This window comes from Myxine glutinosa, unplaced genomic scaffold (genome assembly GCF_964187855.1).
Source record: "Myxine glutinosa unplaced genomic scaffold, kmMyxGlut1.1 SCAFFOLD_2292, whole genome shotgun sequence".
Classification (NCBI taxonomy): Eukaryota; Metazoa; Chordata; class Myxini; order Myxiniformes; family Myxinidae; genus Myxine; species Myxine glutinosa.
Window position 1 is genome coordinate 32,999 of NW_027618387.1, and position 27,829 is coordinate 60,827.

Here is a 27,829-nt window from a genome sequence, read left to right on the forward strand (position 1 = left end):
ATGCATTTCTTGTTTTCAGGCTGACCGCACCGAGCGAGTCAAAAATTGCCAAAGTCCAAGCTTCGCCAAACACTTCAATATAGATTACTTCTTTGAGCAGGTGATGACGAGTCCGTTAACATCTTTTTGAAACTTGTCTTTTGTTCACTTGCAAATTATGTAGAACATGTGCAGCATACATTCACTGAAGGGGTTTTATTACTTTGCTTATGATTCATGGAAGGCTTATAATACCGTGTTAAGTTCTCAAAATTATGAAAAACAGCGCAGGATTCAGACATACACTGTAAACAATTCTCTGAAAGCAATATTGCATTTTTTCCAGTTTTTTATCATTTATTTCATAAATGTCCAGGGAACATATAACATACCAGAAACATATAATGATGATTGAATGCTTATCTAATTGATGTCCAATTGTAACGAAGAGGTAAAGGGAGTTGGGAGAAGAAGAGCACGTGTTAAAGTGCATGGTGTGGATGATAGTACACAACCATAAAGAGGTGATGATGAAAACTGTAAGTGAAAATTATTTAAGAAGAGGAAGCAGTGTCTGGCTGTTTGAAACTTATTGTCACGTTTTTGTGTTTAAACTATTCATATCTTGCTAGAGGCTAAATAACAGATGGGCATCTCCACATTAACACTGGTTTCATAATTGAGATAATTTGTAAAATGACGTCATCTATTACCTCCGCTACCGAAGATGGATGGATTTTATGTATTCACTCCTGTTTGTCTGTGAGCAGAATATTTTCAAAACGTTATCAACGGATTAAGACGAATTTTGGTGGACAGTTTGAGTGTGTTACAAGGATGAATTGATTAGATTTTGGTGAAGATCCGGATCCGGATACAATAATTTTAAAGTGATTTTTCACCATTGAGAGATCAGGCCAAAAACAGTATTAAAAAAAAAAAAAAAAAAAAAAAAAAAATATCCAGATGCAGATCCGATTTATCATTGTGATCAAAACAGAAACTGTTCAGCCGAGGCAGAGGTATGCACTCTACTGAGAGACATTCTAGTTTTGTGTGTTATGATAATTCCATTAAGACTATAAATATGACCCTTGGGTCATGCAGGGTAAGTTTTACGTAAAGAAAACCCTTAAATATCATGGGGATTCTGTTCCTGGAAAATAGTGCGATAGTTAAAACCGCAATAGTTAAAACCAAGTATGGAAAAAAGGATGTTAGGTTTTTGGACTTTGAGAAAATATGGGCGGCAGCTAAAAATAAGAACATCACAATTAAAACTAGAAAGCATCTGAAAATGCAAAGCCCGTCCACGTTGGCTTAGTATTCAGACTTCTTCCTTATGCTAAACAAAACAGCTTAAAAATATAAAAAATTGACAATTTAGGCGAACTTGACCTGATTACCTCAAAACCAATATGCTTCAGTGACCCAATATGCAAACCCTGTCAAATTTCAAGTCAATTGGATGAAAATGTATGATTTTATGTAACCTTGACCTTTGACCCTTTGATCTAAAAAAAACAATCAGCTTCTAGTTCTTGATTGGTGAAGCAATTCAGCGACCCAGTATGCAAATTCTTAAAATGTCAGGTCAATTGCATGAATGCTGATGATTTTGTGTGATGCTGACCTTTGTCCTTTTGACAAAATTATTAATTTGACTTCCCCATATTCTCATAATAAAGTTTTGTTGTACATTTGATGACAAAACTCAAATGGCAAATTGAAATTTCAGGTCATTTGGATGAAAATTGATGATTTCAGGTGACGCTCACCTTTGACCTTTTGGCAAGATTATTAATTTGCCTTCATATTCTCATAATAAAACTTTTTTGAAAATTTGATGACAATCGCTCAAATGGTGAAAAAAGTTATGGCCTGCACAGACAAAGATACACACAAACACTTACGGTGTTTCCATGTATAAAGCATATGTAGGCCACACGTAAACACAGTCCGGAAGCAAAAGTGTTCTGAAGAAGACATAGCAGGTCATGTGAAAATGATGTAATCCCATCGCGTTTTTGGGGGGCGGGGGCAATCGAGAGTACAAAGACACCAAAAAACACTAAAATCTTAGTTTCAAGATATTTATTCAAGAAACAAACAATGGTTAAGTGTTAAGTGAAGCCATATTTGTTCATTAAACCAAATATGAATTTCTGGTTCTGTGGACCTTTAAGGGTTTACTGTATAGCCAACAAGTTGGATTTTATTAAGTCATCTGTTGTGAATTTAATTCAGACTTTTCCCCAACACCTTTACTAACCATTGGTCTTGGGTTGCACTGGGAATAGAGGTAGGGGTCGGGCAGAGGGGAGGAGAGAGGGAGACGGAGATGGAGAGGGGAGAGAGAGTACACACACACACATACACACACACACACACACACACACACACACACACACACACACACACACACACCTTGCAAAGAACAACAACTGGAAGAATGACAAAAGAGCAGGAGAATACAAAAAAGAATTGGACAGAGTGAGGATAGACAAAGATGGCTCATTGGAATGGCTAAGAAGAGGTCAGCTCAACTGGGATGGTGGACTAATCTATCTATAATTCCAGTAATCTCTGTGTGTATGTGTGTGTGTATGTGTGTGTGTCTGTGTGTTTGTCTGTGACCGCTGTTTCTCGACAACCACGGGTCCGATATACTTGAAACTTGCCAGGTATATTGCTGGGGACCCGAGGATGTGCCTTTTCAAGGTTTGAAATTAATCGGACAAGTGGTTCCCAAGGTATGGTCACCGTACTCGCAAGCCGTTCGCTTTGGCTTTGCGAATGGACCAAACCATTTCATGTAAATAGAGGGGGGGGGGGGGGTTCTACCGTACTCGCAAGCCGTTCGCTTTGGCTTTGCGAATGGACCAAACCATTTCATGTAAATAGAGGGGGTGGTTCTGTGGTCGTTACTGCCACGTGGTTTCAAAGTTTTTTTTTGTTGTTGTTGTTTGCACGCATGTTTTTTTGCACCCACGTACGGGCACGCCCTAGTCATAATAAATGCCCAAGATCAAGGACACTACACCAATGGATTTAAAAAGATGGTGGGACTGAGCCAGATGGACAAGTGTAGATTCTGCAAGACAGAAACAGAAAGTATTGGTCACCTGCTCTGGGGATGCAAAAAACTATTATCAGAACAACTTTACACACAACAGCACAATAAAGTATATAAAGTGATTCATTGACATATCTGCAAAACATTCAATATCCCAGTCCCAGAAAACTCAGGGAAACACGGACCAAGGGCAATCATTGAAAATGAGGACGTTGTAGCGGTTACCGCTGGATGCACACAATCGCCTTGCACCGGCCAGAACACGGCCAGACGCGCCTCTCCCGGGCATGCCCGGACTCACTGTTCCCGGGCACGCCCGAACCTCCCGGGCACGCCCGGTCTCGTCTTTCCCAGGCATTACCGCGCTCGCCTTTCCAGGGCTCGCCCAGAGCGTCCGGGCATGCCCGCTATCGCCTTTCCAGGGCTCGCCCAGAGCGTCCGGGCATGCCCGCTATCGCCTTTCCAGGGCTCGCCCAGAGCGTCCGGGCATGCCCGCTATCGCCTTTCCAGGGCTCGCCCAGAGCGTCCGGGCATGCCCGCTCTCGCCTTTCCAGTGCTCGTCCAGAGCGCCCGGGCACGCCCAGCCTCGACTTGCCAGGCCGCAGCCAAACACGCCCGGGCAGGTCCAGACTCGCCTTTCCAAGGCTCGCCCTTGACACCCGGGCATGCCCGGTATAGCTTTTGCCGGGCAAACTTCCCGACATAAATGTGTATATATATTGCTGCCCGATAAACGGGCTTTTGTCAGAATACCTGAGCTGTTTTGTTTCAATAAAGCAACTCGGACGAATTCCGTCTTTGGTCGTGTCACTTCTTTCGACTCGCGTTGGAGCGCCGCTCCTTCACTGGTGACCTACCGACATGGACACGGCAGTGACTCTTAAACTGCCTTCCTTCTGGGAGGCTCACGCGGCTGTTTGGTTCGCCCAGGCGGACTCCCAGTTCGCCCTGCGAGGCATCACCGCGGACGACACCCGCTTCCACCAAGTCGTGGCAGCGCTCGGTGCCGCCACCGCGGCCCGCGCCCTGAGCCTCCTCGAGCACCCGCCGGCTGCCGACAAGTATGACGCGCTGAAGACGCTCCTCCTCGACGCTTTTGCCCTCTCACCGGCGGCACGCGCACGGCGCCTGCTCGACCTGCCCGAGCTCGGCGACACGCGCCCGTCCGAGCGCATGGACTATATGCTCTCGTTGCTCGGTGAGCACTCTCCGGATTTTCTGTTCCGCGAGTTGTTCCTTCGCCAGCTGTCTCACCCGGTACGCCTCGCCCTGGCTGGCACGTCGATCACCGATCCCCGCGCCCTCGCCAGGGAGGCCGATAAGATCTCCTCGGCGGGCCAACACATCGGCGTGGCTACCTGGAGCCTGCCGCCGTCCGAGGCGACGCCCGAGCGCCCTGCGCGGTTGGAGGCCGAACTGCCGGTGAAACTGGCGGCCGCCACGCCGCACCGACCGCTTCCGACACGACGGCCGGGGCCTCCACCTGACCAGGCATGGTGTTATTACCACGCCAGGTTCGGACACAAGGCTCGGACGTGCCGACCCCCGTGTACTTTCGGCAAGTCGGGAAACGGCCGGGCCGGCGTTCATTCCTAGCCATGAGCGCCGGCCACTCGGGCAACTTGCTTTTTATTCGGGACAAAGCGTCCGGGCGGCGTTTCCTTTGTGACACCGGCGCCCAACTGAGCGTCATACCCGCCTCCGAGCAGGAAAGGCGGGACGCCGTTTGCGGCCCCTCTTTGGTCGCTGCTAATGGCTCGGCCATACGCACTTTCGGCCTGCGCAACGTCACCCTCTGCTTCGGCAGCCAGCGCTTTCAGTGGACCTTTGTGACCGCCTGCGTCCCCATGGCTTTGCTGGGCGCCGACTTCCTCTGCGCGCACGGGCTGCTGGTCGACGTCAAACGTCGTCGCCTTGTCAACGCCGAGACCTTCAGCTCCCTGGCGTGCACGATGAGCAGCTCCGCGCCGACCGAACTGGCGTGCGCCCTCCCGACGGCGAACGAGTTCGCTCGCCTGCTCGCGGAATTCCCGGCCCTCACACGGCCGACGTTTTCGGCCGTCGCAGTGCGGCATGGGATCGAGCACCACATACCCACTATGGGCCCGCCGGTCTACGCCAGGGCCCGCCGCCTCGACCCGGCCAAGCTCGCCGTGGCAAAGGCCGAGTTCGACGCGTTGGAGCACCTCGGCATCGTGCGGCGCTCCAATAGCGCGTGGGCCTCACCACTGCACATCGTGCCAAAGCCGGGGGGCGGATGGTGCCCGTGTGGCGACTACCGTCGCCTCAACGACGCTACCACCCCCGACAGGTACCCAGGACTTTTCCGCCCGTTTGGCGGGACGGGTCATATTTTCCAAAATTGACCTGATACGGGGATACCACCAGGTACCTGTCCGGGCGGCCGACGTCCCGAAGACGGCCGTCATCACGCCGTTCGGCCTGTTCGAATTTTTGAGGATGCCGTTTGGCCTCAAGAACGCGGCCCAGGCGTTCCTGCGCTTAATGGACGGCGTGCTGCGCGACCTGCCATTTCTTTTCATCTATCTGGACGACATCCTCGTCGCCAGCACGTCCCGCGCCGAGCACCTCCTCCACCTCCGAACACTGTTCGGTCGCCTCAGCGAGCACGGCTTAATTGTCAACCCGGCCAAATGCCACTTCGGCACGACGACCGTTGACTTTTTGGGCCACCGCATCACCAAGACCGAGGCCGTGCCGCTGCCGACCAAGGTCGAGGCCATCACCACGTTCCCGCGTCCCCGTTCCATCAAGGCCCTACAAGAGTTCCTCGGCATGGTGAATTTTTATCACCGATTCGTGCCCCGCGCTGCTCAGCTCATGCGGCCCCTTTACGAGGCCCTCCGGGGCAAGCCGGCCAAGCATGACATCGTTTGGTCCGCGGCCATGGACGCGGCCTTCGCGAGCGCAAAACGGGCCCTCGCCGACGCAACGCTGCTGCCTCACCCGGTGCTCAACGCGCCCATCGCCCTCACTACGGACGCCTCCAACTACGCGGTGGGCGCCGTCCATGAACAATGGGTGGACGGGGTTTGGCAGCCACTCGCTTTTTTCAGCCGGCAGCTCCGGCCGAACGAGTTAAAATACAGCACGTTCGACCGCGAGCTGCTCGGTCTATTCCTGGCCGTTCGCCATTTCCGACACCTCCTGGAGGGCCGCCCGTTCACGGCTTTCGTCGACCACAAGCCGTTGGTCTACGCAATGGCCAAAGTCACGGAGCCGTGGTCGGCCCGCCAGCAGCGCCACCTCTCCGCCGTGTCGGAATTCACCACGGACATCCGGCACGTCGCCGGCAAAGACAAAGCTGTGGCCGACTGTCTTTCTCGGGCCAGCGCGAACGCGGTCCACCTCGGCGTGGACTTCGCGCTCATGGCGGCCGACCAGACCACCGACACCTCGGTGCAGGCCCTCCGGGCGGCGGACACGGGCCTCCGCCTTGCCGACATCCCCTTCGCGGGCACCGTCCTGCTCTGCGACGTCTCCCAGGGCCAGCCTCGCCCCATCGTGCCCGTTTCCTGGCAGCGCCGCATCTTCGCCTCCATCCACGGCCTTTCTCACCCGGGCCGGAAAGCTTCTCAGAAGCTGGTGTCGGCACGTTTCGTCTGGCACAGCCTTCGATGGAACGTCCGCGACTGGACCAACGCCTGCACGGCCTGCCAGCGGGCCAAGGTCCACCGCCACACCCAGGCCCCGCTGGCACCTTTCACCGTGCCTGCACGGCATTTCGACCACGTCCACGTGGACCTGGTGGGTCCCCTGCCCCCATTGCGGGGGTTCACCCACCTGCTCACCATGGTGGACAGGACCACCAGGTGGCTGGAGGCCGTGCCCCTCACCTCCACCACCACCGCCGACGTGGCGCAGGCGTTCATCGCCACCTGGGTCGCGCGCTTCGGCGCACCGGCAGACATCTCGTCCGACCGCGGCCCACAGTTCATGTCCGAACTTTGGGGCGCGGTCGCCCGCTCATTGGGGGTCACGCTGCACCGCACCACGGCCTACCACCCCCAAGCCAACGGGTTGTGCGAGCGGTTTCACCACTCCATGAAGGCCGCACTCATGGCCGGCCTTCAGGACGACGGTTGGACCGACCGGCTGCCGTGGGTCCTTTTGGGCCTCCGCACGGCCCCCAAGGAGGACCTCCGGGCGTCCGCCGCCGAGCTCGTCTACGGCCAGCCGCTCCGCGTCCCGGGCGAGTTCGTGCCCGACGCTACCAGTCCCTGGTCCGCCGCACACCAGCGCTCGGACCTCCAGGAGGCCGCCCGCCGATTTGCCCCCGTGCCAACGTCCCGCCACGGTGGCCCCCAGTCCTACGTCCCCCCGGCGCTTCGCACAGCGGAGTACGTCTTTGTGCGTCATGACGCGCACCGGGGGCCACTCCGGCCGCCGTACGACGGGCCCTTCCTGGTCCTGCGACGGGGCGACAAGTCCTTTGTCGTCGACGTTGGCGGCCGGTCGGACCGGATCTCTGTGGACCGCCTCAAACCGGCGCACATGGACGTCGACCGACCACCACGGTTGGCCCTTCCTCCGCGGCGAGGCCGCCTCCCGTCCACAGTTCCCCCTGCTCGACCACCCACCACCACGTCGGACCCCTCCCCACGACCCTCCAGGGGTCGCTTCGGCCGGGTCATCCGGACCCCCCTTAAATTGACCCTGCCGGTGCAGGTCGATTCTGGAGGGGCGTGTGTAGCGGTTACCGCTGGATGCACACAATCGCCTTGCACCGGCCAGAACACGGCCAGACGCGCCTCTCCCGGGCATGCCCGGACTCACTGTTCCCGGGCGCGCCCGGACCTCCCGGACACGCCCGGTCTCGTCTTTCCCGGGCATTACCACTCTCGCCTTTCCAGGGCTCGCCCAGAGCGTCCGGGCATGCCCGCTATCGCCTTTCCAGGGCTCGCCCAGAGCGTCCGGGCATGCCCGCTCTCGCCTTTCCAGTGCTCGTCCAGAGCGCCCGGGCATGCCCAGCCTCGACTTGCCAGGCCGCAGCCAAACACGCCCGGGCAGGTCCAGACTCGCCTTTCCAAGGCTCGCCCTTGACACCCGGGCATGCCCGGTATAGCTTTTGCCGGGCAAACTTCCCGACATAAATGTGTATATATATTGCTGCCCGATAAACGGGCTTTTGTCAGAATACCTGAGCTGTTTTGTTTCAATAAAGCAACTCGGACGAATTCCGTCTTTGGTCGCGTCACTTCTTTCGACTCGCGTTGGAGCGTCGCTCCTTCAACGTCATGCTCACGTACAACCTGATGATTCCATCGAGCATGAACATAGAAAACAAAGCATTGCGTTCTGACATTGTACTCAGGAACAAAAAGGAAAAAACAGCATTGCTGATTGAGATATCAGTACCCAGCGATTTTGGCTTAAACAAGGCAGAACTCAAGAAAATGACCAAATACCAGGACCTCAAAAATGAAGTGAAAAAATATAGGAAGCTGAAGATCACCGAAACTGTACCAGTGATTATTGGAGCAACGAGAATGATGACGAAGAACCTTATGGGGATCTTAAAAGACACCCCCGGGAAAATGAATACAAACAAACTACAGTTGGAAGCTGTCCGGGTCTCGGTGACTATCCCCAAAAGACACCACGGAACAAAACTTAAAACTTTGACAACAAGAAAACTTCACAAACTGGTCCATGAATCATGATCCCTTACTGAAATGGGGGTGGATGCTTCATTCCACCTTCTGACACCCACATATAGAGATAACGATCAACGGCACACACATCACACACACACACACACGGAAGAGAGAGTGGGTGATTGTCTCACGAAGGAGGAGAGGGTTGGGGTGGTGGCAGCGGAGGAAAAGGGGGGAGCGAGAGGATTGGAAGGAGAGTGCACAATTACTTCACTTCAGCGCTGTCTCACTCCCTTCTGTAGCCACCATGACACTTTATGCACTTTGAGCACCCGCCTGTACCCATTGCAGCAACTTGAGTGCAGTGAATGCCTTCAGTGCTCCCCCTCCAGTCTCCATGAAATGTCGTCACTACAGCGTTTCTACAGGCAGCCTTGACTGCAAACGGGGAAAACCTTTTATTTGTTTTTCTGCTCTCCCAACTACCCTATATTGAGTTTTTATCGACAGCTAGTTCAATTTCAATTTTATTTACCAAATAATTGTATTTATGCTGCATTCAAAAGAGAAAACGTTGATGAATTTTAAATTGCTTGTGCAATCTGCAGGTCCAGAAAGTGCGTCTTGCACTTTACGACATTGATAACAAGACTGTGAATCTCAAAGATGACGACTTCCTGGGGGCAATGGAGTGCACACTAGGCCAGGTACCTTAAACTTCTTGCCGTCTTTGTGTGACTGCTATTTCATGATGGCCAAAATGTTTTTCCTCTGGAAACATGAATTTGATTAAGAATATATGACAGTAGCTACTTGCTTGTGCAATATTGTTATGATATACTCTCATCCATGGCAACCGCATTGCATTTCACTGCTTAACAACATCAGACTATTGTCTCTGTGGCATGCACTGTTCTTTTAGAGTTTCTGATTACCCCCAATGTTTTTCAGCAACTTCAAGTGAATGATTGTTATACTGTGTTCATACAGACTAACTTCTGTTGCCATATATTCAGCTCTCGAAACTTCGGATTTAGTCTGAATAACTTGTCTTTGTAAAAACTGCGTTAGTGATGTAATTATTGGATTTTGATTATTTGACACAAGGCATTGGAATTGCCATGTGCCCAATGTTGATATGATTTGCTTTGTGTTTGAATGATGCCCAGATTGTTTCCAGCAAAAAACTAATGCGTCCTCTTCTCCTGAAGAACGGCAAGCCAGCTGGGAAGGGAGTCATCACGGTATGGGATTTCTTCCTCAAAATCGGCACAATATAGATCCTTTGGTTGTTTGTTTGGTGTCATGTCCCAATCATCTCTCAGATACTATCATAGATATGTGAGACAAAGTGAAAGACTCCGACTGGATCAGCGTCCAGCATTTCTTCGATCAAAGTTGCAAAAGTGTATCTCTTTACGGGATCCTCCCATGTCCTCTCCCTGTCAAGGCTGGAGTACCCCAAGGCTGTGTCTTGTACTTTCCCACTACTCCTTGTCATCGGTATTAACGAGACTGGGTACGGTGGTCCAGTAAGGCTTACAGGATTTCGACTGTGGAGGTCTTCGTATATGTGGATGTGTGTGTGGGTCAAATTAAGTTCATTAGTACTCACAGGTAGTTCTTGTTTGTCTTTGGACATCAGGGGAAAGAATGTTGTAGAGAATGGGCAACCAGGCCTGGGAGTAGACTTCAGAGCTTTTCGTTGATCCGGCATTTTAACCGAGTTAGAGCAGCACCTTTTGTGTGTTGGTGAGATCCTTGATCCGCTGTCATTCAAGGGAACCGTGGCTCTTTATTTAATTAATTTTACACAGATGTATCAACACACTCATTTATTTATGTCCACCTGAGCTGGTATCCTTCAAGAAAGAATAACATTCGCATTGAAAAGTATTTTTTTATTTGTTTGATTGGGACAGTATGTGACCAGACGAGCACCACATACGTATTCTTCAATTTGATGGATAGGAAGGTGTCTTTGACCGTGTGCACTGAATGATTAAGGGATATGCACCACGACAGGTGAATAAACCTGAAGGTGATGATGCGTATCGTTGGCTTCATATTGGATTTATTGCAGAAAATTTGAACAATCTTAGTTACATTGAGTAAAATAGGAATGGACATATATTGTATACTAGCATTTACTGTAGATACAAATAGTTTTGCATTCTCCCTGTTTTTGGTGTCTGAGTTCTGTGTAGCAGTACTTTTAATTGTTGCTGTTATTATTGACTTATGATTGACCTTTTGTGGTTTTATGGATGATAAAAAAAAAACGAGATAAATAGAGCTGATGTGCCAGACGTCTGCCAATCGGCAGACTCCTACCAATGGGCAGAATCTTATTTGTCGCATTTCAAAATTGGTTTATCAAGATGAATGTAAATCGGAAAAGTGCCAAGTGACGTCACATGACATCAGCTGCTTTTCTTTTCTGTATGGTGACTCACGAGTCACCAACTCACAAGTCACGTGACTCACAAGTCACGTACCCTGGATAAAAATAGGTACGCCGTATCCCTGCGTGTCGTAAGAGGAGACTAAGAGGGTTGGTGTCAGGAAGGGCATCCGGCCATAAAAACATTGCCTCAAAAAGAGAACCATGACAATTACAACTACATGTGGGCAGGGTACAGCCCGAAGTGGAGATCAGTTTCTGAGGTTTGGGACATGGAATGTAGGGACAATGACAGGGAGATCAGGAGAAGTGGTGGAAGTATTGGTCAGAAGAAGAGTGGACAATGTACATATGTTGTGTGCAAGAGACGAGATGGAAGGGAAGTGGTGTGAGAATGGTGAAGGGTAGGCAGGGACAGAAATACAAGTTTGTGTGGCAAGGGTGCCCGGAGGGCGTGAATGGTGTTGGTGTCCTGTTTTCTGAGGAGTTTGTAGACAGTGTGGTGAGTGTGACTAGAGTGAGTGATAGGTTGATGATGGTGAAAATTATGATTGGAAAGCTCTTGGTGAACGTCATCTCGGGATATGCTCCGCAGGTTGGTCGAAGCGATGAAGAGAAGGACAAGTTCTGGTGTGCGATAGAGAAGCTGATGGAAAATGTGAAAGATGAGGAAGTTGTTGTGGTAGGAGGAGACCTAAATGGACATGTGGGAAGGAGTATGGATGGTTTTGACGGAGTTCATGGGGGTTACGGATATGGTGTGAGAAATGGAGAAGGTGAAAGGATTTTGGAGTTTGCTGATGGAGCTGATTTGTTGATTTGTAATACTCAGTTCCAGAAAGAGGATAATAAGCTTGTTACATACACGTCAGGTGGGTCAACGACAACCGTTGACTACCTGATGGTGCGTAGGCGAGATAGGGGGCACCTCCGGGACACAAAGGTGATCCCGGGGGAGGAGGCTGTTTCACAGCACCACTTGGTTGTCTGCGACGTAAGGATGAAAGGTGCGAGGAGAGCTCGGCGGGTGAAGTACCAACCGAGAATGAAGGTGTGGAGGTTGAAAGAGGTGACGGTAAGGGAGGCATTAAAAGAGAGGCTGAGTAGGGTCGAGGATGATGTGGTTGAGCTTGAAAGTGGTTGGATGTCAATGAAAGCTAGTCTGTTGGGAGCCGTTGGTGAGGTATGTGGATGGACAAAAGGACCACCGAGGCACTCGGAAACATGGTGGTGGGATGATGAAGTTGGAAAGAGGATTGACGAGAAGACGAAGAAGTTCAAGGAGTGGCAGAAGGCGAAGGGTACGGGAGCAGAAACAGCAGAGCATGAAAGTTATAAGGCAGCCAGGAAGGCTGCAAAGAAAGAGGTAGCAAAGGCGCAGGAGGCATGTAGGAAAATGTTTGGAGAACGCTTGGATTCGGAAGAGGGTCAGAAAGCAGTATTCAGGATTGCAAAGCAGATAGCGAAAGAGAGGTGTGATGTGATGGGGGTGAGTTGCTTGAAGGATGAAGTGGGACAAATCGTTGTCAACCCAGATGGAATTAAAGGAAGATGGAAAAGATATATGGAAATGCTGTTGAATACAGAGAATGAATGGGATGGCTACATAGAGAGTAACCCAGTTTTAGGACCGGCAGAGAAGATAACTGAGAAGGAAGTTGAGGAAGCGATAAAAGCAATGAAGGGTAGAGAAGCGGGAGGGCCGACGGGAGTTGTGGGAGATATGTTGAAGGCAGCAGGAAGTTGGGGTGTGAAGAGAATGACAGAGATCTATAATCTGGTGGTGAAAGAAGGCCGCATTCCAGTGGATTGGGAACTGAGTACCCTCGTCCCTCTATACAAGGGGAAAGGTGACCCTCTGGAGTGTGGCTCGTACTGAGCGATAAAGTTATTGGAACATGGAATGAAGGTACTGGAAAGGGTGTTGGAGAGGAGGATAAGGAAGAAAGTGAAGATCGACGAAATGCAGTTTGGATTCATGCCAGGAAGAGGAATGACAGACGCGCTTTTCATTGTGAGGCAGTTGCAGGAGAAGTACATGGAGAAGAGGAAGAAGTTGTTTCTTGGGTTTGTTGATCTGGAGAAAGCATTCGATCGGGTTCCACGCAAAGTATTGACATGGGCATTGAGGAAGTTAGGAGTGGAGGAATGGTTGATCAGAGTAGTGATGGCAATGTACAAAAGAGCGCGCACAGCTGTAAGGACGAAGGACGGGAACAGTGGTGAGTTTGAGGTGAAGGTGGGAGTGCATCAGGGGTCGGTACTAAGTCCACTACTATTTGTAGCTGTGATGGAGGTGCTGGCTCAGAACGTAAAGGAGGGTTTACCATGGTAGTTGTTGTATGCAGATGATCTGGTGTTGATTGTGGAAAGTATGGATGGACTGAAGGAAAAGATGACCACGTGGAAGGAATGTATGGAGACAAAAGGTCTGAAGGTGAATATCGGAAAGACGAAGATGATGGCAAGTGGTAAAGCATGTGGTGAGGTGGAAAGAACTGGGAAGTGGCCCTGTGCTGTGTGTAGGAAGGGTGTCGGAGTGAACTCCATTCAGTGTACAATGTGCGCTGAGTGGGTTCATCAAAAATGTAGTGGCCTGAGAGGGTCATTAACCAGTGTGGCAGCTACATTCAAATGTAAGGTGTGCACAGATGGAGCTGCAGATGGAGGAAATGTTGAGTTGGATCTTGGAGACGGCGTGAAGCTGGAAGGTGTGAAAACATTTTGCTACCTCGGAGACATGCTGAATGGAGAAGGTGGATCAGACTCGGCAACGGTTGCTCGAGTGAGATGTGCATGGAAGAAGTTTCGGGAATTGAGTGGCGTGCTGATTATGAGGGGAGTGTCGTTGAAGCTGAAGGGAAAGGTGTATGCTGCATGTGTGAGAAGTGTTATGATTTATGGGAGCGAGACATGGGTAATGAACATAGAGCAGCAACGAAGGTTGGAAAGGGTGGAAATGCGAATGGTTCGACGGATGTGCGGAGTATCGTTGAGAGAGAGGAAGACAAATGATGAATTGCGAAAGATGATGGGAATAGAGCCTGTGATTGATGCGGTGAAGAGGAACAGGTTGAGATGGTTTGGTCATGTGTTGAGGAAGGATGAAAGTGACTGGTTGAGAAGAGTGATGGAAATGAATGTAGAAGGAAGTAGAAGACGGGGAAGACCGAGAAAGACTTGGCTAAAGATGGTGGAAGAAGAAATGCGGGCAAGGGGGTTAACAAGGAGAGATGCAGAAAATAGGGCAAAATGGAGAAGATTGTCATGGGGACCGCAAGGCTAACCAGCGCTCTAGCAGGGAAAATGGCCTTTAAAATGCATGTTGTGTTGTGTTGTTGTATGGTGACTATAAAACTCTGCATCACTTTCGCACCATAGAAAATAAGGCTACTGTTAACAGAGGAACCTTCTGTTTACTTCACTGCTGACATCACAAATAACTATATGTCACATAGAAGGATATGAAGGACTTGGGCACAATTTCATTAATTCATGCCATTCACGCAATCAATATTTTGAGGTTCTGAACAGGAAGCCATGAATCTGATGGCTTTTATTCTTACTCCAAAGCTGTATGTTGACGCGCACAATTTTGTGACTGGATATGATTTTGTTTCTCAAATCTGCATTCATTACGATGGCTGGAGCTTGAGCTTCCCTGAATGAGATACTTTTTCAAAGTGCGTTTCTATATCGACGCCTCTAATAGTTTGTCGATCATAAACTGACTTCTGTAGACAGACAGACTGACAAAGTGAACCAATTGCTTAACTCCAGTTTTCACTTCACATGCGTGGGGTACAAATCACACTGAGCTGTCCAACCTTTGTTGGAATCTCGACCCAGCTATAAACGGTCACCCTGGCGTTTCGCATGTTAGGTGATGCATCAATGTTTGTGCCGTCGATTGGAAGGACGTAAGTTTGAAGACCTGCCAGGCAGTGCTGAGTGCATGAATGGTGGCTGTATCGCCGGCACACTGAACAAATGTCAAACTCCTGCCACATGAACGTCAGGCCTGGCCAGCCAGTTCATGAAAGACTTGGGTCGAAAACTTTCCCCGGCCGACCCCACAGGAATGTGGAAATAATTGAGGCCATTAAAGAATATATGAAGAAGATCGATTGCAAATCTCTGTACAGTATTGTACACGGCTTCCTGAAGCTTAGCTACATTTGTTATTTTTTATCTCGTCCCCCCCCCCTCCTCTGTCCCTCTTCAATCTGCCAGGCTTTTGCAGAGGAGATAAAAGACAATAGAGTGGTGATATTGGAGGCAGAAGCGTCAAACCTCGACAAAAAGGTTTATAAATGCCGTGCCATCGCGTTGGATGTATTCACATAACATGCAATCACTTTCACTTTCACCCATAATTTTCTCTCCCCCTCTTGTTTGACTCTCGGCTGAAACTTTTTTTTTCTATCTATATTCTAATATGCATGTAAGCGAGCAGGCAAAACTGCACCATTCACATGTTTAATGAGGATACTAGTCACGTGTGCTGTACATAATTTTGGAAGCTTTTGAAGGGAAATGTATTACCTTCGCCACCGAATGTGGATGGAGGTTGTGTTTCCACCCATCTAAGTTTGTCTGTGAGCAAGATATCTCATAAAGTTGTGGACGAATTTGGATGAAACTTGGTGGACAGGTTGGGTTTGTGACAAGGAAGAATTGATTCGATTTTGGTGAAGATCTGAATATGGATTCGTTTACGAGAATTATTTAGTTTTTAAAAGTGATTCTTCACCATTGAAAGATCGGGCCAAAAGTGATACACAGTCGTGGCCAAAAATATTGGCACCCTTGCACTTTTTTCAAATAACTCGCACTTTTCTCTGAAAATATTGTCGCGTGACTACCCTTGGTGAGCACCTTAGGGTAGCACGGATGACCAAACGAGCTGTTACTCCGAGGCGTTCAGTTCAAATGGCGGAGAATACACGTGGGTAAACAAGAGGGAGGGGGAGAAACCAGAGTGCTTACCATCACGGATCCCACCGGCAGTCCTCAAACCTACAATAAATCAACTCAAACCGAGCCGAGTTTGAAATGTGCAAGAAAATGCCGGCTTTATTAAGAAATGCCGGCAACAAAATAAAACACGGTCAAATAATAATAAATTCCCAAATTGGAGCGCTCCTTAACAGACCCGAACACAAAGGATAAAATAACTGCAAATAAATGTGTCTGGTTATTCAATTGCACTTAGCTCGACTCGACCGGTGCGTCTCGTCAGGACTCTTCCAGGCCCCGGGCGCGCAGTCTGGACGTGGCTCAGTTCTTGGCGGGAAAGTGCGCTTGTTCGTTGGCGCGAGTAGGCCTCAGTCTGCCCTCGTTTCACTAGGCCGTGCCCGTTGGTGCGAAGTGGGCCTCCTGCGTGAAGCGAACAGCAGACATGCAGCCCGCTCTTCTCCACCATGCTCATCCACCCGTCCTTCGCACGGAAAACCGCAGTTCCTGGTTGCGGTTGTGCCTCTGCAAGATCTCGGGACACGGCCGGTCCAATTGCTTCCTTGAGCCCGAGAGTACAATGCCACCGTTTGTACGAGGTTCAGGGCGAGAATACGCAAGAGGGAATCGTGACCGTTCGCTATTGTCTTTGGTAGGACAAGGCACACGAGAGCGATAAAGGTCGGTCAGAGCGAGGAGCCAAGGAGAAGGGAAGAGAGAATGTCCGCTAGTGCGTCAAGCCAAGAAGAAGCGAGAGAAAATGTCCGCCAGCTCGTTTCTTTATCGTCCAGGCTCTGACGTCATCTGGGGTGCTTAGCCAATCAGCGAGTCGCTTCTTACCCGTCCTCCTGTCAATCAACTCCCACCCAATCATGGCTCCTCGGGGCGTGGCCTCGGCCTGCCCGTCCTGTGCGCTTCCCAAGTTGGGGTTGTCAGCGGTAGGGCTTGATGCATGACTTCCGGTTAGTTTTTTAATTAGTGAGTTTAAATGTGGGCGATTGCGTGGCTTGGCTATGTGTCTATGGTGTGGTGCCAAAAAGGACATAGGAAATAAATTAGAGGTACCGACATACAAGGGATAATTACTCATAATCCCTGAGCTAATTAACATACCCCACTCCTCGTAATGGGGAGGAAGATACACTTAATCCGAACACACGGTCTACCAGATCCCTACTTATAGTAAATCAAGGTGGTTCTTCTTCTTCGCGACAGTCAGAGCACACTAAGCTATACACTCTACCTGGCCTAAAGTATCCCTACCCCCACAAACGTAACAATATGTTGAAATTGACAAAAGTATTTGGTCTACACAATTCTTTATTTCACTGTTAATATTACAGAACCTTTGTTGTTGATTCAGAACTTAATATATCCTTTTCAATCAGGAAATAAAAATAAATGGTAATGACAATTTATTGACACCCTCGACCTAATATTTGGTAGCATAGCCTTTGGACAAAATAACTGCAGTCAAGCACTTCCTACAGCCATGCATGAGCTCCCTACACCTCTCTACTGGCAGTTTGGCCCACACTTCTTGTGCAAACTGCTCCAGTTCTCCCAGATTTGAACGGTGCCTTCTCCCAACTTCTGTTTACAGATCTCCCCACAGGTGTTCAATGGGATTTAGATCTGGACTCATTGCTGGCCACTTCAGAACAGTCCAGCGTTTTGTCTTGAACCATTCCTGGGTGCTTTTTGAAGTGTGTTTGGGGTCATTGTCCTGCTGCAAGACCCATGACCTTCGACGGAGACCCACCTTTCTGACACTGGGGTCAACATTGCGCTCCAAAATGCCTGGTAATCTCCTGATTTCATGATGCCATGCACACATTCAAGGCACCCAGTGCCAGAGGCAGCACAGCAACCCCAAAACATCACTGAACCTCCTCCATGTTTGACTGTAGGGAAGGTGTTCTTTTCTTTGAAGGCTTCATTTTGTTTTCTGTAAACATAAAGATGAATGTGCTTTACCAAAAAGCTCTAATTTGGTCTTATCTGTCCACAGGACATTCTCCCAAAAGGATTTTGGCTTGTTCAGGTGTGTTTTGGAAAATTCCAGTCAGGCTCTCTTATGTCTCTCTCTCTCTCTCTCAGCAGTGGGGTCCTCCTGGGTCTCCTACCACAGAACCCCCTTTCATTGAGTTGGCGACGGATGGTGCGAGTTGATACTGTCGTACTTTGTGTCTGAAGGTCAGCTTGAATGTTTGGCAGTTGATCGAGGTGCTTTCTCCACTATTCAAACAATCCTTCGCTGCAATCTTCGGTCAAGTTTTCTCTTGTGGCCACATCCAGGGAGGTTGGATACAGTGCCATGGGCCTTAAACTTCCTGATAACATTGCATATGGTGGACACAGGAACATCAAGGTCTCTGGAGATGGACTTGTCACCTTCAGATTGTCCATGCTTGGCTACAATCTTGTCTGACCTCCTCAGACAATTCTGTTTTTCTTTCTTTTCTCCATGCTCATTGCGGTACACACAGTGACACAAAACAGCAGAATGACTCCTTTTCTCTATTTAAACAGGATGAATGAGTGATTTTATATTGCAGGCACCTGCAACTCACCACAGGTGAATTCAATTCCAAACTAGAACGCCACTCAGTAGAGCGCATACTCCCGTCGTGGGTCAAGTTGGAATAGTACGATTTCACAAAAGTTTGAGGGAGTAGTTCAGTGACAACACAAGACAGACACTGCACAGATATATATATATATACACATATGATCAAAAACACCTCGGCTACAAAACACGAAATTAAAAACACTTCACAGCCACGAAACACGAAATTAAAAACACCTCACAGCCACGTGATTTAAAAGCACCTCACCACCACGTCATTTTACACCTAACCACCACATAATTCAAAATACCTCACCACCACATGATTCAAAACCACCACCACGTTATTAAAAACACTTCACAACCACGGAAACAAAAGTTTCAGGGAGTAGTTCAGTGACAACAGACACTGCCCAGATATGTAGATATATAGATAAATAAACCTGAAAATCACAGAGCCAGAATTATTTTTTGGTCTGCGAAGCCCATGTGAGGTTTCTTCTTCTTCAGCCTCTCACAACCCTCGGTGAATATGCGATCTTTTTAAAAAAAGTTGGAATTTTGCCAAATCTGTTTTATTCGTTTGTTAATATACCTCAGCCATTGACAAATCTGGAATTATAATTTTATTTGAGGTTCAAATTAACCCGGGACATTGTGTCAAACGATGCCCGCAAGTCTGTACATGTGATAAATAAATTAATCGTCCACAGTCGAAGACTCTTCTTCTTCGCGGAATAACAACTTCCAGCTTCCAGACCATACATCCAATCATCTTCAAATTTTGCACACCTGTTACTCTTCATGACTTCTAATACAGTATGAAGTTTCACGTCGATCAATGAAGTGGTTCAAGAGATATAAATGTTTTTATTATTTGCGTTTAATTAACGATATCTGCAAAACCACGTGACCTATCGCAAATTCCAAAAGGGAATTTTAGTAGACTGATATGCTGAACAGATTTGTGAAGTTTCCCCTCGATTGGATCACAAATGAGGGAGGAGCTAAGTTTTAAATGTTTGTGCTTAAAAACATCATAACTCTGAAACCATGTGATGCATGACGTCATGCTCGCTGACTTTTTTGTTCGTCATGGGTATGCGATTCTGCCTGCAAAGTTTGGCCTCAATCTGTTCAGGCGTTTTGGAGAAAATTGGATTTTAGTGTTTTTCACTCCAAACAATATGGCGGCCGAACCACGTGCCCTGTGACGTCATAATTACCATTAATATATTCTGCAGACCGAGTCCCTCCTGGAAATTTTCTCAAAATCGGTCAAATTATTGCAGAGAAAATGTTTTTTAAAGGAAAACAGAAAAAAAAATTCCCCAAAAAACTTCCTGGATCCGGAATTATTTCCTGAGCTTCACCAAAAAATAATCAATTCTTCCTTATCCCAAGTGCAATCATCGCACCAACTTTCATCCAAATCCGTTCAGAACATTTCCAGATATCTTGTTCACAAACACACGAACACACACACACACACACACGGACACGATCGAATGCATTACTCCCTGGCGGGAGTAAATATAGGAGGGTCACCTGCTTGAAATCTAATTATTTCTAACAACTTCTTAAAGGTGCCAATAATATTATCCGGGCGATTTTAGGATTTCTGTGTGGAATAAATTATGATTCAGTAATTTTTTCAGCTTTTTTGTTTTGTTCCACTGCAAACCATAGAAATACATACATGTATGTGGATACCAAAATATTTTTAAATTTCAACAATTTTCTGGAAGAAATGGTGCATTATTTGAAACAAGCGTTACGCCTAGGTCCCCCGTCGGTGAAGTGATGCGAGTTGACAAAGTGGAAGACGCAAGGCGGCCATCTTGGATTTTGACGTGGCGACCCAATTTTCAATAGCGTTCTCCCTTATGCCGAGATACACCCACACACCAGATTAGAAGTTGGTACTTCGTTTATTTTTCAAGATATTCTGCTCACAAGGTTCAGACATATATATATATGGTGGTGGCCATCTTCGATTTTGACGTGGCGACCCAATTTTCAACAGCGTTCTTCCCTATGCCGAGATACAGATACACTCACACACCAGATTAGAAGTTGGTACTTCGTTTATTTTTCAAGATATTTTGCTCACAAGGTTCAGACATATATATGGTGGCGGCCATCTTGGATTTTGACGTGGCGACTCAATTTTCAAAAGCGTTCTTCCTTATGCCTAGATACACCAAAACACCAGATTAGAAGTTGGTACTTCGCTTATTTTTCAAGATATTCTGCTCACAAGGTTCAGACATACATGGCGGTGGCCATCTTGGATTTTGACGTGGCTACCCAATTTTCAATAGCGTTCTTCCTTATGCATAGATACACCCACCACACCAGATTAGACGTTAGTAGTTCGTTTATTTTTCAAGATATTTCGCTCACAAGGTTGACATATATATGGTGGCGGCCATCTTGGATTTTGACGTGGCGACTCAATTTTCAAAAGCGTTCTTCCTTATGCCTCGATACACCCACACACCAGATTAGAAGTTGGTACTTCGCTTATTTTTCAAGATATTCAGCTCACAAGGTTCAGACATACATGGCGTCAGATATACATGGCGGCGGCCATCTTGGATTTTGACGTGGGTTGCACCCACACACCAAATTCGAATGCCGTCCTTCGCTTACGCACGCACGCTCGCACGGACGGATGGACAGACGGACACACGGACGGAGGGGAAAACCATAGTCCCCCTTTCGCTCCGCGGTGCGACGGGGGACAAAAAGTGCAAGGGTGCCAATATTTTTGGCCACGACTGTATATAAAAAGTTGTGGACGAGTTATGACTAAACATGGGGTATGAGTTGATTACGTGACAAGAACAAGGTGATTCGATTTTCGTTCAGGTCCGAATCCTGATCCAGCCTATCAGTGGGATACAAAACATAAACTGTTAAGCCTGGTGGAGGTTTGTGCTCTACCGAGTGACATCCTCGTTTCCTCTTTCTTTGTTCTTTCATTTATTTAAATCATTATTTCATCCTTTGATTTTCCTTTTCCTCCCTATCCGCAGGATTTTATGAGCAAGTCAGACCCCTTCTTGGAGTTTTATCGAAAGGGAAATGATGACAAATGGCAAATGGTGCATCGTACCGAGGTAGGCAAAAGATTGCGCAAACGTAACGGTGATAAATCCAGGAACACTGGGGACTTGCCAAGCACCATAGTTAGATGCATAATCCCTCAGTACAGGTGAATCTCGGTCAGGTGAGTCGAGCCTTGCATTAGCCCCTTTTTAAAAACATGCTGTCTCGTGGATTTAGGTTTGGCTTTCCTCGACGCATTTGTACAGCCTTGGGCACTCGGGACATATCTGAATAAATTATGTCATTTTTACAGTTGGAAGAACAGATGTCCAACAGCATGTTATTTTGTGTTTTTTTTTCTGGAGGCATGGAAAACCGTTTTGATTTGTTCCTCACACACACTTGGATATTCCATTATTATTCATTCCGTTATTTTGCTGTTATCAATTCAATTTGATGCAGTAATTTAAAATCGTTTTTGGAATTGTCGAGAAGAGATGAAGGTTGAGCCATTTGTAAGTGGGCGCCACCAGCAATAACTGCAAAAGTTTCTCTTGCACAACCATGACAAGGAGGATTTCATTGACTTCCGTACAACTGCTGTTAACATACATGGAACAGTCGAAAACGGAGCGATTGTAGACTAGGGTGGTCCAAAAATGCAAAAAAATCACTTTTTTATCTGGATTTTGATGCTCTATTGGATTATTGTTAGAAATGGTCGAAATCATTCACCCAAAAAATATTTTGCATCTGAGTCATCTATAAACTCATACACACTCAACATATAAATTTGTCATTTTGGTCAATTTTAATGACTTACAAAGACTTTAGAAATATTTTTTTCCTAAATAATGTCATTGATGGTACATACCCCTGTGAAGTCCTCATGGTCGAAACATGAGTCAGACATGTATGAACATGTTTCAAGCATTGTCAAACATGTTTCGACCATGATGATTTCACACTCGCAAGCGCATGCAAAAAGTCATGAACCACAAAATGGCTTAGTACAATAGTGCATGTACTTTTTCCACCTAGGTTGCTATTGGATTGTTCTCATTTAGCCAAATTTGGTGAAAAACGCCATATTTCAATTGAAGTGTGTATGAGTTTCTAGATGGAATTGAGCGAAAATATTTGGTGGGTGAATGTTTTAGACCATTTCTAACAATAATCCAGTAGAGCATCAAAATCGGAGAGATCGATGTTTTTTGGACCACCCTATTGTAGACAAGACTGAAAAGTTTGCGGTTGCAATGAATAATTGAGCTCAAACGTTTTTCTAGCACAATGGGAGTAAAAACTGTGTTTGTGTATTGTCTTTCTTTCCTGCAAGGTGGTGAAGAACAATTTGAACCCAAAATGGAAACCCATTCGCATCTCCATGCAGAGTCTCTGTGGAGGGAACCTTGAGAACACCATTAAGGTGAGATGTCAAAGCAGACGCCATCTTTCTGTCACCCCGCAAACATGTTGTAACAGATGATTATTGTTGATCAGGGTTTTTGTTGTATACATACTTGAGGCTTGTGAAAGAGCTAGTACGAGTACACTGCATGGATCACGATGCAACAGGAGAAAAGTAACAGCAGAAAGAGGGGGGAAACACCAACAGCAGAGTTGAAGGCCAAGATAGAGGGAGACTTGGACAACAATGGGTGTGGGATGGGGGGTAGGAATGGATGCAGTGGGAGGACAGGATGGATACAGAAGGCAACTCTCAGGGGGATCAAACTGGAAATTTGGAAGAAGGAGGACTTGGCAATGGTGAGGGGTGGAGGGGGTGTTAACGAGGGTACAAAACATCATGGTTTTGGATTGGAGGCAATCTGAGATGGTGGTGGACAGCTGTGTTGAAGACCTGAAGCTGAGAATGAAATTGAAGAGGTAGTGGAACCTGGCTCCACAGGTGGGAAAAAGAGGAACAAATGCATGGAAGTGAGCAGTGATCCTGGATTTAAGGTGGTTTCACCTGAAGGAAGTTGATGGTGTTAGGGATTGGGTTAGGGTTGTTGCAGATGTTAGGGCCATGTGTGCCCTGCAGGAACCTGGGGGGATGGGAGGGAGGGGATAAGGAGGGGTACAAAGCATGGAAATATTAGAGGGTGCAAGACCAGGAAGGATGTGGTAAAAGACGGAGAGACAACCGACCTGTCTAATGGCGAGGTGATGGGCCCATATAATCAGCTACATCATGTATCATGTGAGATTCCAATGATCTGGAATGCCTTGGTCTCCATTGCGTCAATCTGAGCAAGATGTGAGGCAGGGGAGCCAGCCCAGAGGGGAGAGCAGTACTCCATCAAGCTGTGGATGAAAGCCTTGTAGGTGGATAGGAGTTCAGGTGTGCCAAGGAAGGACTTTGTACGACAGAGAATGCCCAATATCATGATTCACGAATGATCATGGCTGATACAGTGAGACCCAGGAGTTTGAATGACTGAACTTCCTCAAGAGGATTGTGAAGAAAGTAAATAGGAGAGTTTGCCATGTGGTCCTTTGGGAGAGTGAGATTTGTCAGGGTTGAAAAACATATTCCAAGTGTTTGACCAACTTGTGATTTATTTTTTTTCCAAGGTCTGAAAAGAGGGTTTTTTTTCCAAGGTCTGCAGCCTGCCTGTCTGAAGGATGGATAAGGTATTTCATGGCAAAGGGTGGAATCATCAAGAAAGAGATAAAGGGGATTTCCAGAGAGTCAGAGACATCATTGATGAAGATCAGGAATAGGACTGGGCCCAGAACACTGCCTTTGGACACTCCAGCCTTGACACGGAGAGGAGATGAAAGGATTCCATTGAGAGCCACATGTTTGCTACGAGAGTAGAGGAAGTCAGTAATCCATGTGTGGAGTTGGCCTTGTATGCCATAGGGAGAGAGTTTGGAGAGTAAGGTAGGATGCCAGACTGTATCAAGAGCCCAGGATATATCCAGATAAACGACCCTGATCTCATGTCATTGAGGCCTGCATCCATTGTTGGGTGAACCTCATAAACAATTGGCTATATTGAGGATTTCCGAGATATTTCTGCTCATCCAGGCAGAAATATTTCGGAAGTCCTCAATATAGCTAATTGTTTCCACCTTTTGCCAGCATTTGTCACCTTATCTCTCACCATCTTGGAGCAGCTTGCCACAAATTTACCCTGCCCAAAAATCTAGACAGTTCTTTATCCTGGAAAAAAAGTTTTACTTTTTAAAAAATGAAGAAAATCCATTACACACAGCACTCCCTGAGTAAACGCGCCCACCTTCGTTTTGCAGCAGGACGTGCCTCCTCTCACCTCGTCTCCTATCGCTGACTTGTAGGAGCAGAAGGGTTGGAGCGATGGCAATTATTTTTTTTATTGATGTTTGTACATATTTTATGATTTTGTTAATACTGTACTTACTGAAGTTGTTATAATAAAAATATATATTATTTTTATTTATGAAATAATATTATGTTTATCATCTGTATTATTAGTAGCACAACTACCGATACCCCAATGAAGCCCTCATATACCACTCATATGTTAGAAATAACGCTGTCAGGAACACATCTCCTTATAAACTAGAACAGCACTCAATATAGAGCGCAAACCTCCGCCAGGCTGAACAGTTTACGTGTTGTATCCCACTGATAGGCCGAATCTGGATTCTAACCTGACGCAAAATCGATTCGCTTGTTCTTGTCACCTAACCAACTCGTCCACCTAGTTTTATCAAAATGCATCCACAAATTTTTGAAATATCATGCTATGTTTCCCTTTTGGCCTATCACTCAATGGTGAAAAATCTCCAAAAATAAGAAAAAATCCGGATCCGGATCCATATTCAAAATCGAATCGATAAATTCTCTTCACACACACAACCAGTCCACCAAGTTTTGGCCGAATCCGTCCATAACTGTTTTAGATATCCTGTTCACAGATGGACAAACCGACAGGGGTGAAAACCTTTGGTGGTGGAGGTAATAATGGTATCATGACCCTGTTTAGCACATTTTCCAACAACGCTCTTTTCCAGGAATGCATCCTGAGCACTAAGCGAGGTATTACTGGAGATCACATTTTAAAAGTAAATAAATTTCCCTGCAATATCTTAAATAATTAACATTTGGCAAACATTTTGCCCTCACACCTCTGGTGCTCCAGCTTATTTCATCGATGGTAAAAAGATGCCCACTTTGGTGAATACCTCGCTGCACATGATCAAATCTGCTCCTCCTGACGGGAAACCCTATCGCAGAATGCCACTGAATCACAAAGGCCTTACCGGACCATGTCGTGATCATATCGCGATGCACGAATGCCAGACTCATTGGAACACAAACTTCTCATCGGTTGAAAAACTATAACATGCTCACTTATTTATCATCACAGCACATCGGCAGCTGAAATGGCATTGATTTGCCCTTGTCATACCAAGCAGCAAGCTTCAAACTGATGCAGAACGTTAGCCATCCTCTTCCTAGTGTATACCCAGCTTAAGGCTCATTGACAAGCTTACACTTGTCTTCCATGAAAAAGATTGGATGCTTTTATTGTTCTTTATGAAAAGCACACTGGGAGATGATGATAAAAACAATCAGTAAAGTTTAAGTTATTTAAACCAAGCATCAAGGCATTATGAGGCAATTGCACGTATTGCGACACCAAGCAAACCATACCCCACCCCCTACTCACCTGAAAAACCACCATTATTAAATTGTTAACTCTTCAGGCCTAGGGGGAGCTCCCCTGACGATAAGGTTTCTCTTGGTCTAAAAGACTTGTTCTTGCCCTCATAAGCAATTGAGGAAGAAATGAAAATGTAACACAAGTAAATACGAGAACAACATTCGGTTTGATTGGAGTATCAATCAAACTAATTGAGTATTCGGTGAGAATTTAGAAAGAAGTTATTGCCAGGTTACGACACCACTGCCCAACAGGTGTCGTGCATCGATCTAGATGAAGACACAAGTGTGGACCTCATCGGGGAGGCCCTGATCACAGGATTGCAGCTCTTAGAATCAACAGAGCACCCGGTGAGGTTCTGAGCCCACAGTCTTCATGCTTTGGGCCCACCTTGCTTCTCTTCTTTCCTTCCTTTCTGTCCTTCCTTCCATCTGGCCACAGGTTGTTTGTAGTGACTATGACGACGATGGATCACATGACCTGATAGGGGAGTTTCAGGCAACGATGATCGCAGTGATGGAGGCTGAGCGAGGCGCGGTGAGATTTTTAACTCCATCTTATTATTTGGTGCTTTGCTGCTGAGAAAATTGGAGACGTACCAAAATCTCACATTATGGATTCAGAATCTCTGTGGAAACAAAATTATCGCCAAATGAATTGGCCACTGGGAAGTCAAAAAGGAATGTGATTTGATTTTTGGTTTGTGATTTTTTTTTCCCGTGATTTAGTTTGGCCCATTCTCTGTCAAAGCGAGATCATTTGGGGGCCTCGAAAATGGCGTAGCTTACAGTGATTTGCAGTTGTTCTGATGCAAGAAAGTGGGATTCGATTTGAGACTTAAGCATGTTTTGCAATTCATGCTCCAAAATTCAGGTTTGGGACCCAATGACTTTACTAATGTGTAACCGTCATCAACACATTATGATTGCAATGCCAGATCTGTGTTGATGGTTTCTGTGGGCTCTTCTTCTTCTTGCTTTTCCATTACATGCAGGCTTGCTGCTTGGCTTGCTTAGCTCTTTCCAGGCATGGCACTAACTGGTTTACATGGGAAGGCCGCACTGCCACGGGTTTCAAGATTGACTTGGGTCTCTCTCTCTCTCTCTCTCTGAGGATGCTTAACATTTGTACTGTATCGGTAATAGGATTGTATCATCAACGTAAGTTCGTTCATCCGTCGATGATTTTGTGGTTTGCATTATTTAACCTGGATTTACATTTTATTTTAACAATTGTTTGTCCCGACCCACGAAACCTTTTATGTATATAGGTGCAGCTTGATTGCATCAACCCTGAAAAGAAGAAGAAGAAAAAGAGTTATAAGAACTCTGGGAAGATCTGCTTCCAGTCTGCCAAGGCAAGTCATGGCAGTGTTCTGCAGACATGACCATTGATGCCCAGTGGTTGATTACGTTTTATTTGATGTTTATGCACACTTTAGATTTTCTTTGGATGTGCTTTGGCGTTTTTATTTTGTGGTTTGGGATTAAAAAAGAGGTTGCATCTTGAGAA

The 27,829-nt window shown here is 47.0% G+C and overlaps 1 protein-coding gene across 1 annotated transcript; it reads left to right on the forward strand.

The window, feature by feature from the left end:
* LOC137434035 (copine-3) lies at nt 1–27,829 on the forward strand. Its single transcript, XM_078769370.1, has 8 exons — nt 1–100; nt 9,282–9,380; nt 9,843–9,917; nt 15,311–15,382; nt 21,644–21,727; nt 22,996–23,085; nt 26,759–26,854; nt 27,588–27,829. The coding sequence occupies exons 2-8, from the start codon at nt 9,360–9,362 to the stop codon at nt 27,702–27,704; spliced, it is 555 nt and encodes a 184-aa protein (XP_078625496.1). The 5' UTR covers nt 1–100; nt 9,282–9,359; the 3' UTR covers nt 27,705–27,829.

What these genes read in the sequence shown, in the direction of transcription:
- LOC137434035 (XM_078769370.1), top strand. Translation starts at nt 9,360, where the DNA reads ATGGAGTGCACACTAGGCCAG. An exon ending in TGGAGTGCACACTAGGCCAG is followed by an intron (nt 9,381 to 9,842) that starts GTACCTTAAACT and finishes AATGATGCCCAG; the next exon opens with ATTGTTTCCAGCAAAAAACT. An exon ending in ACCTTGAGAACACCATTAAG is followed by an intron (nt 23,086 to 26,758) that starts GTGAGATGTCAA and finishes ATCTGGCCACAG; the next exon opens with GTTGTTTGTAGTGACTATGA.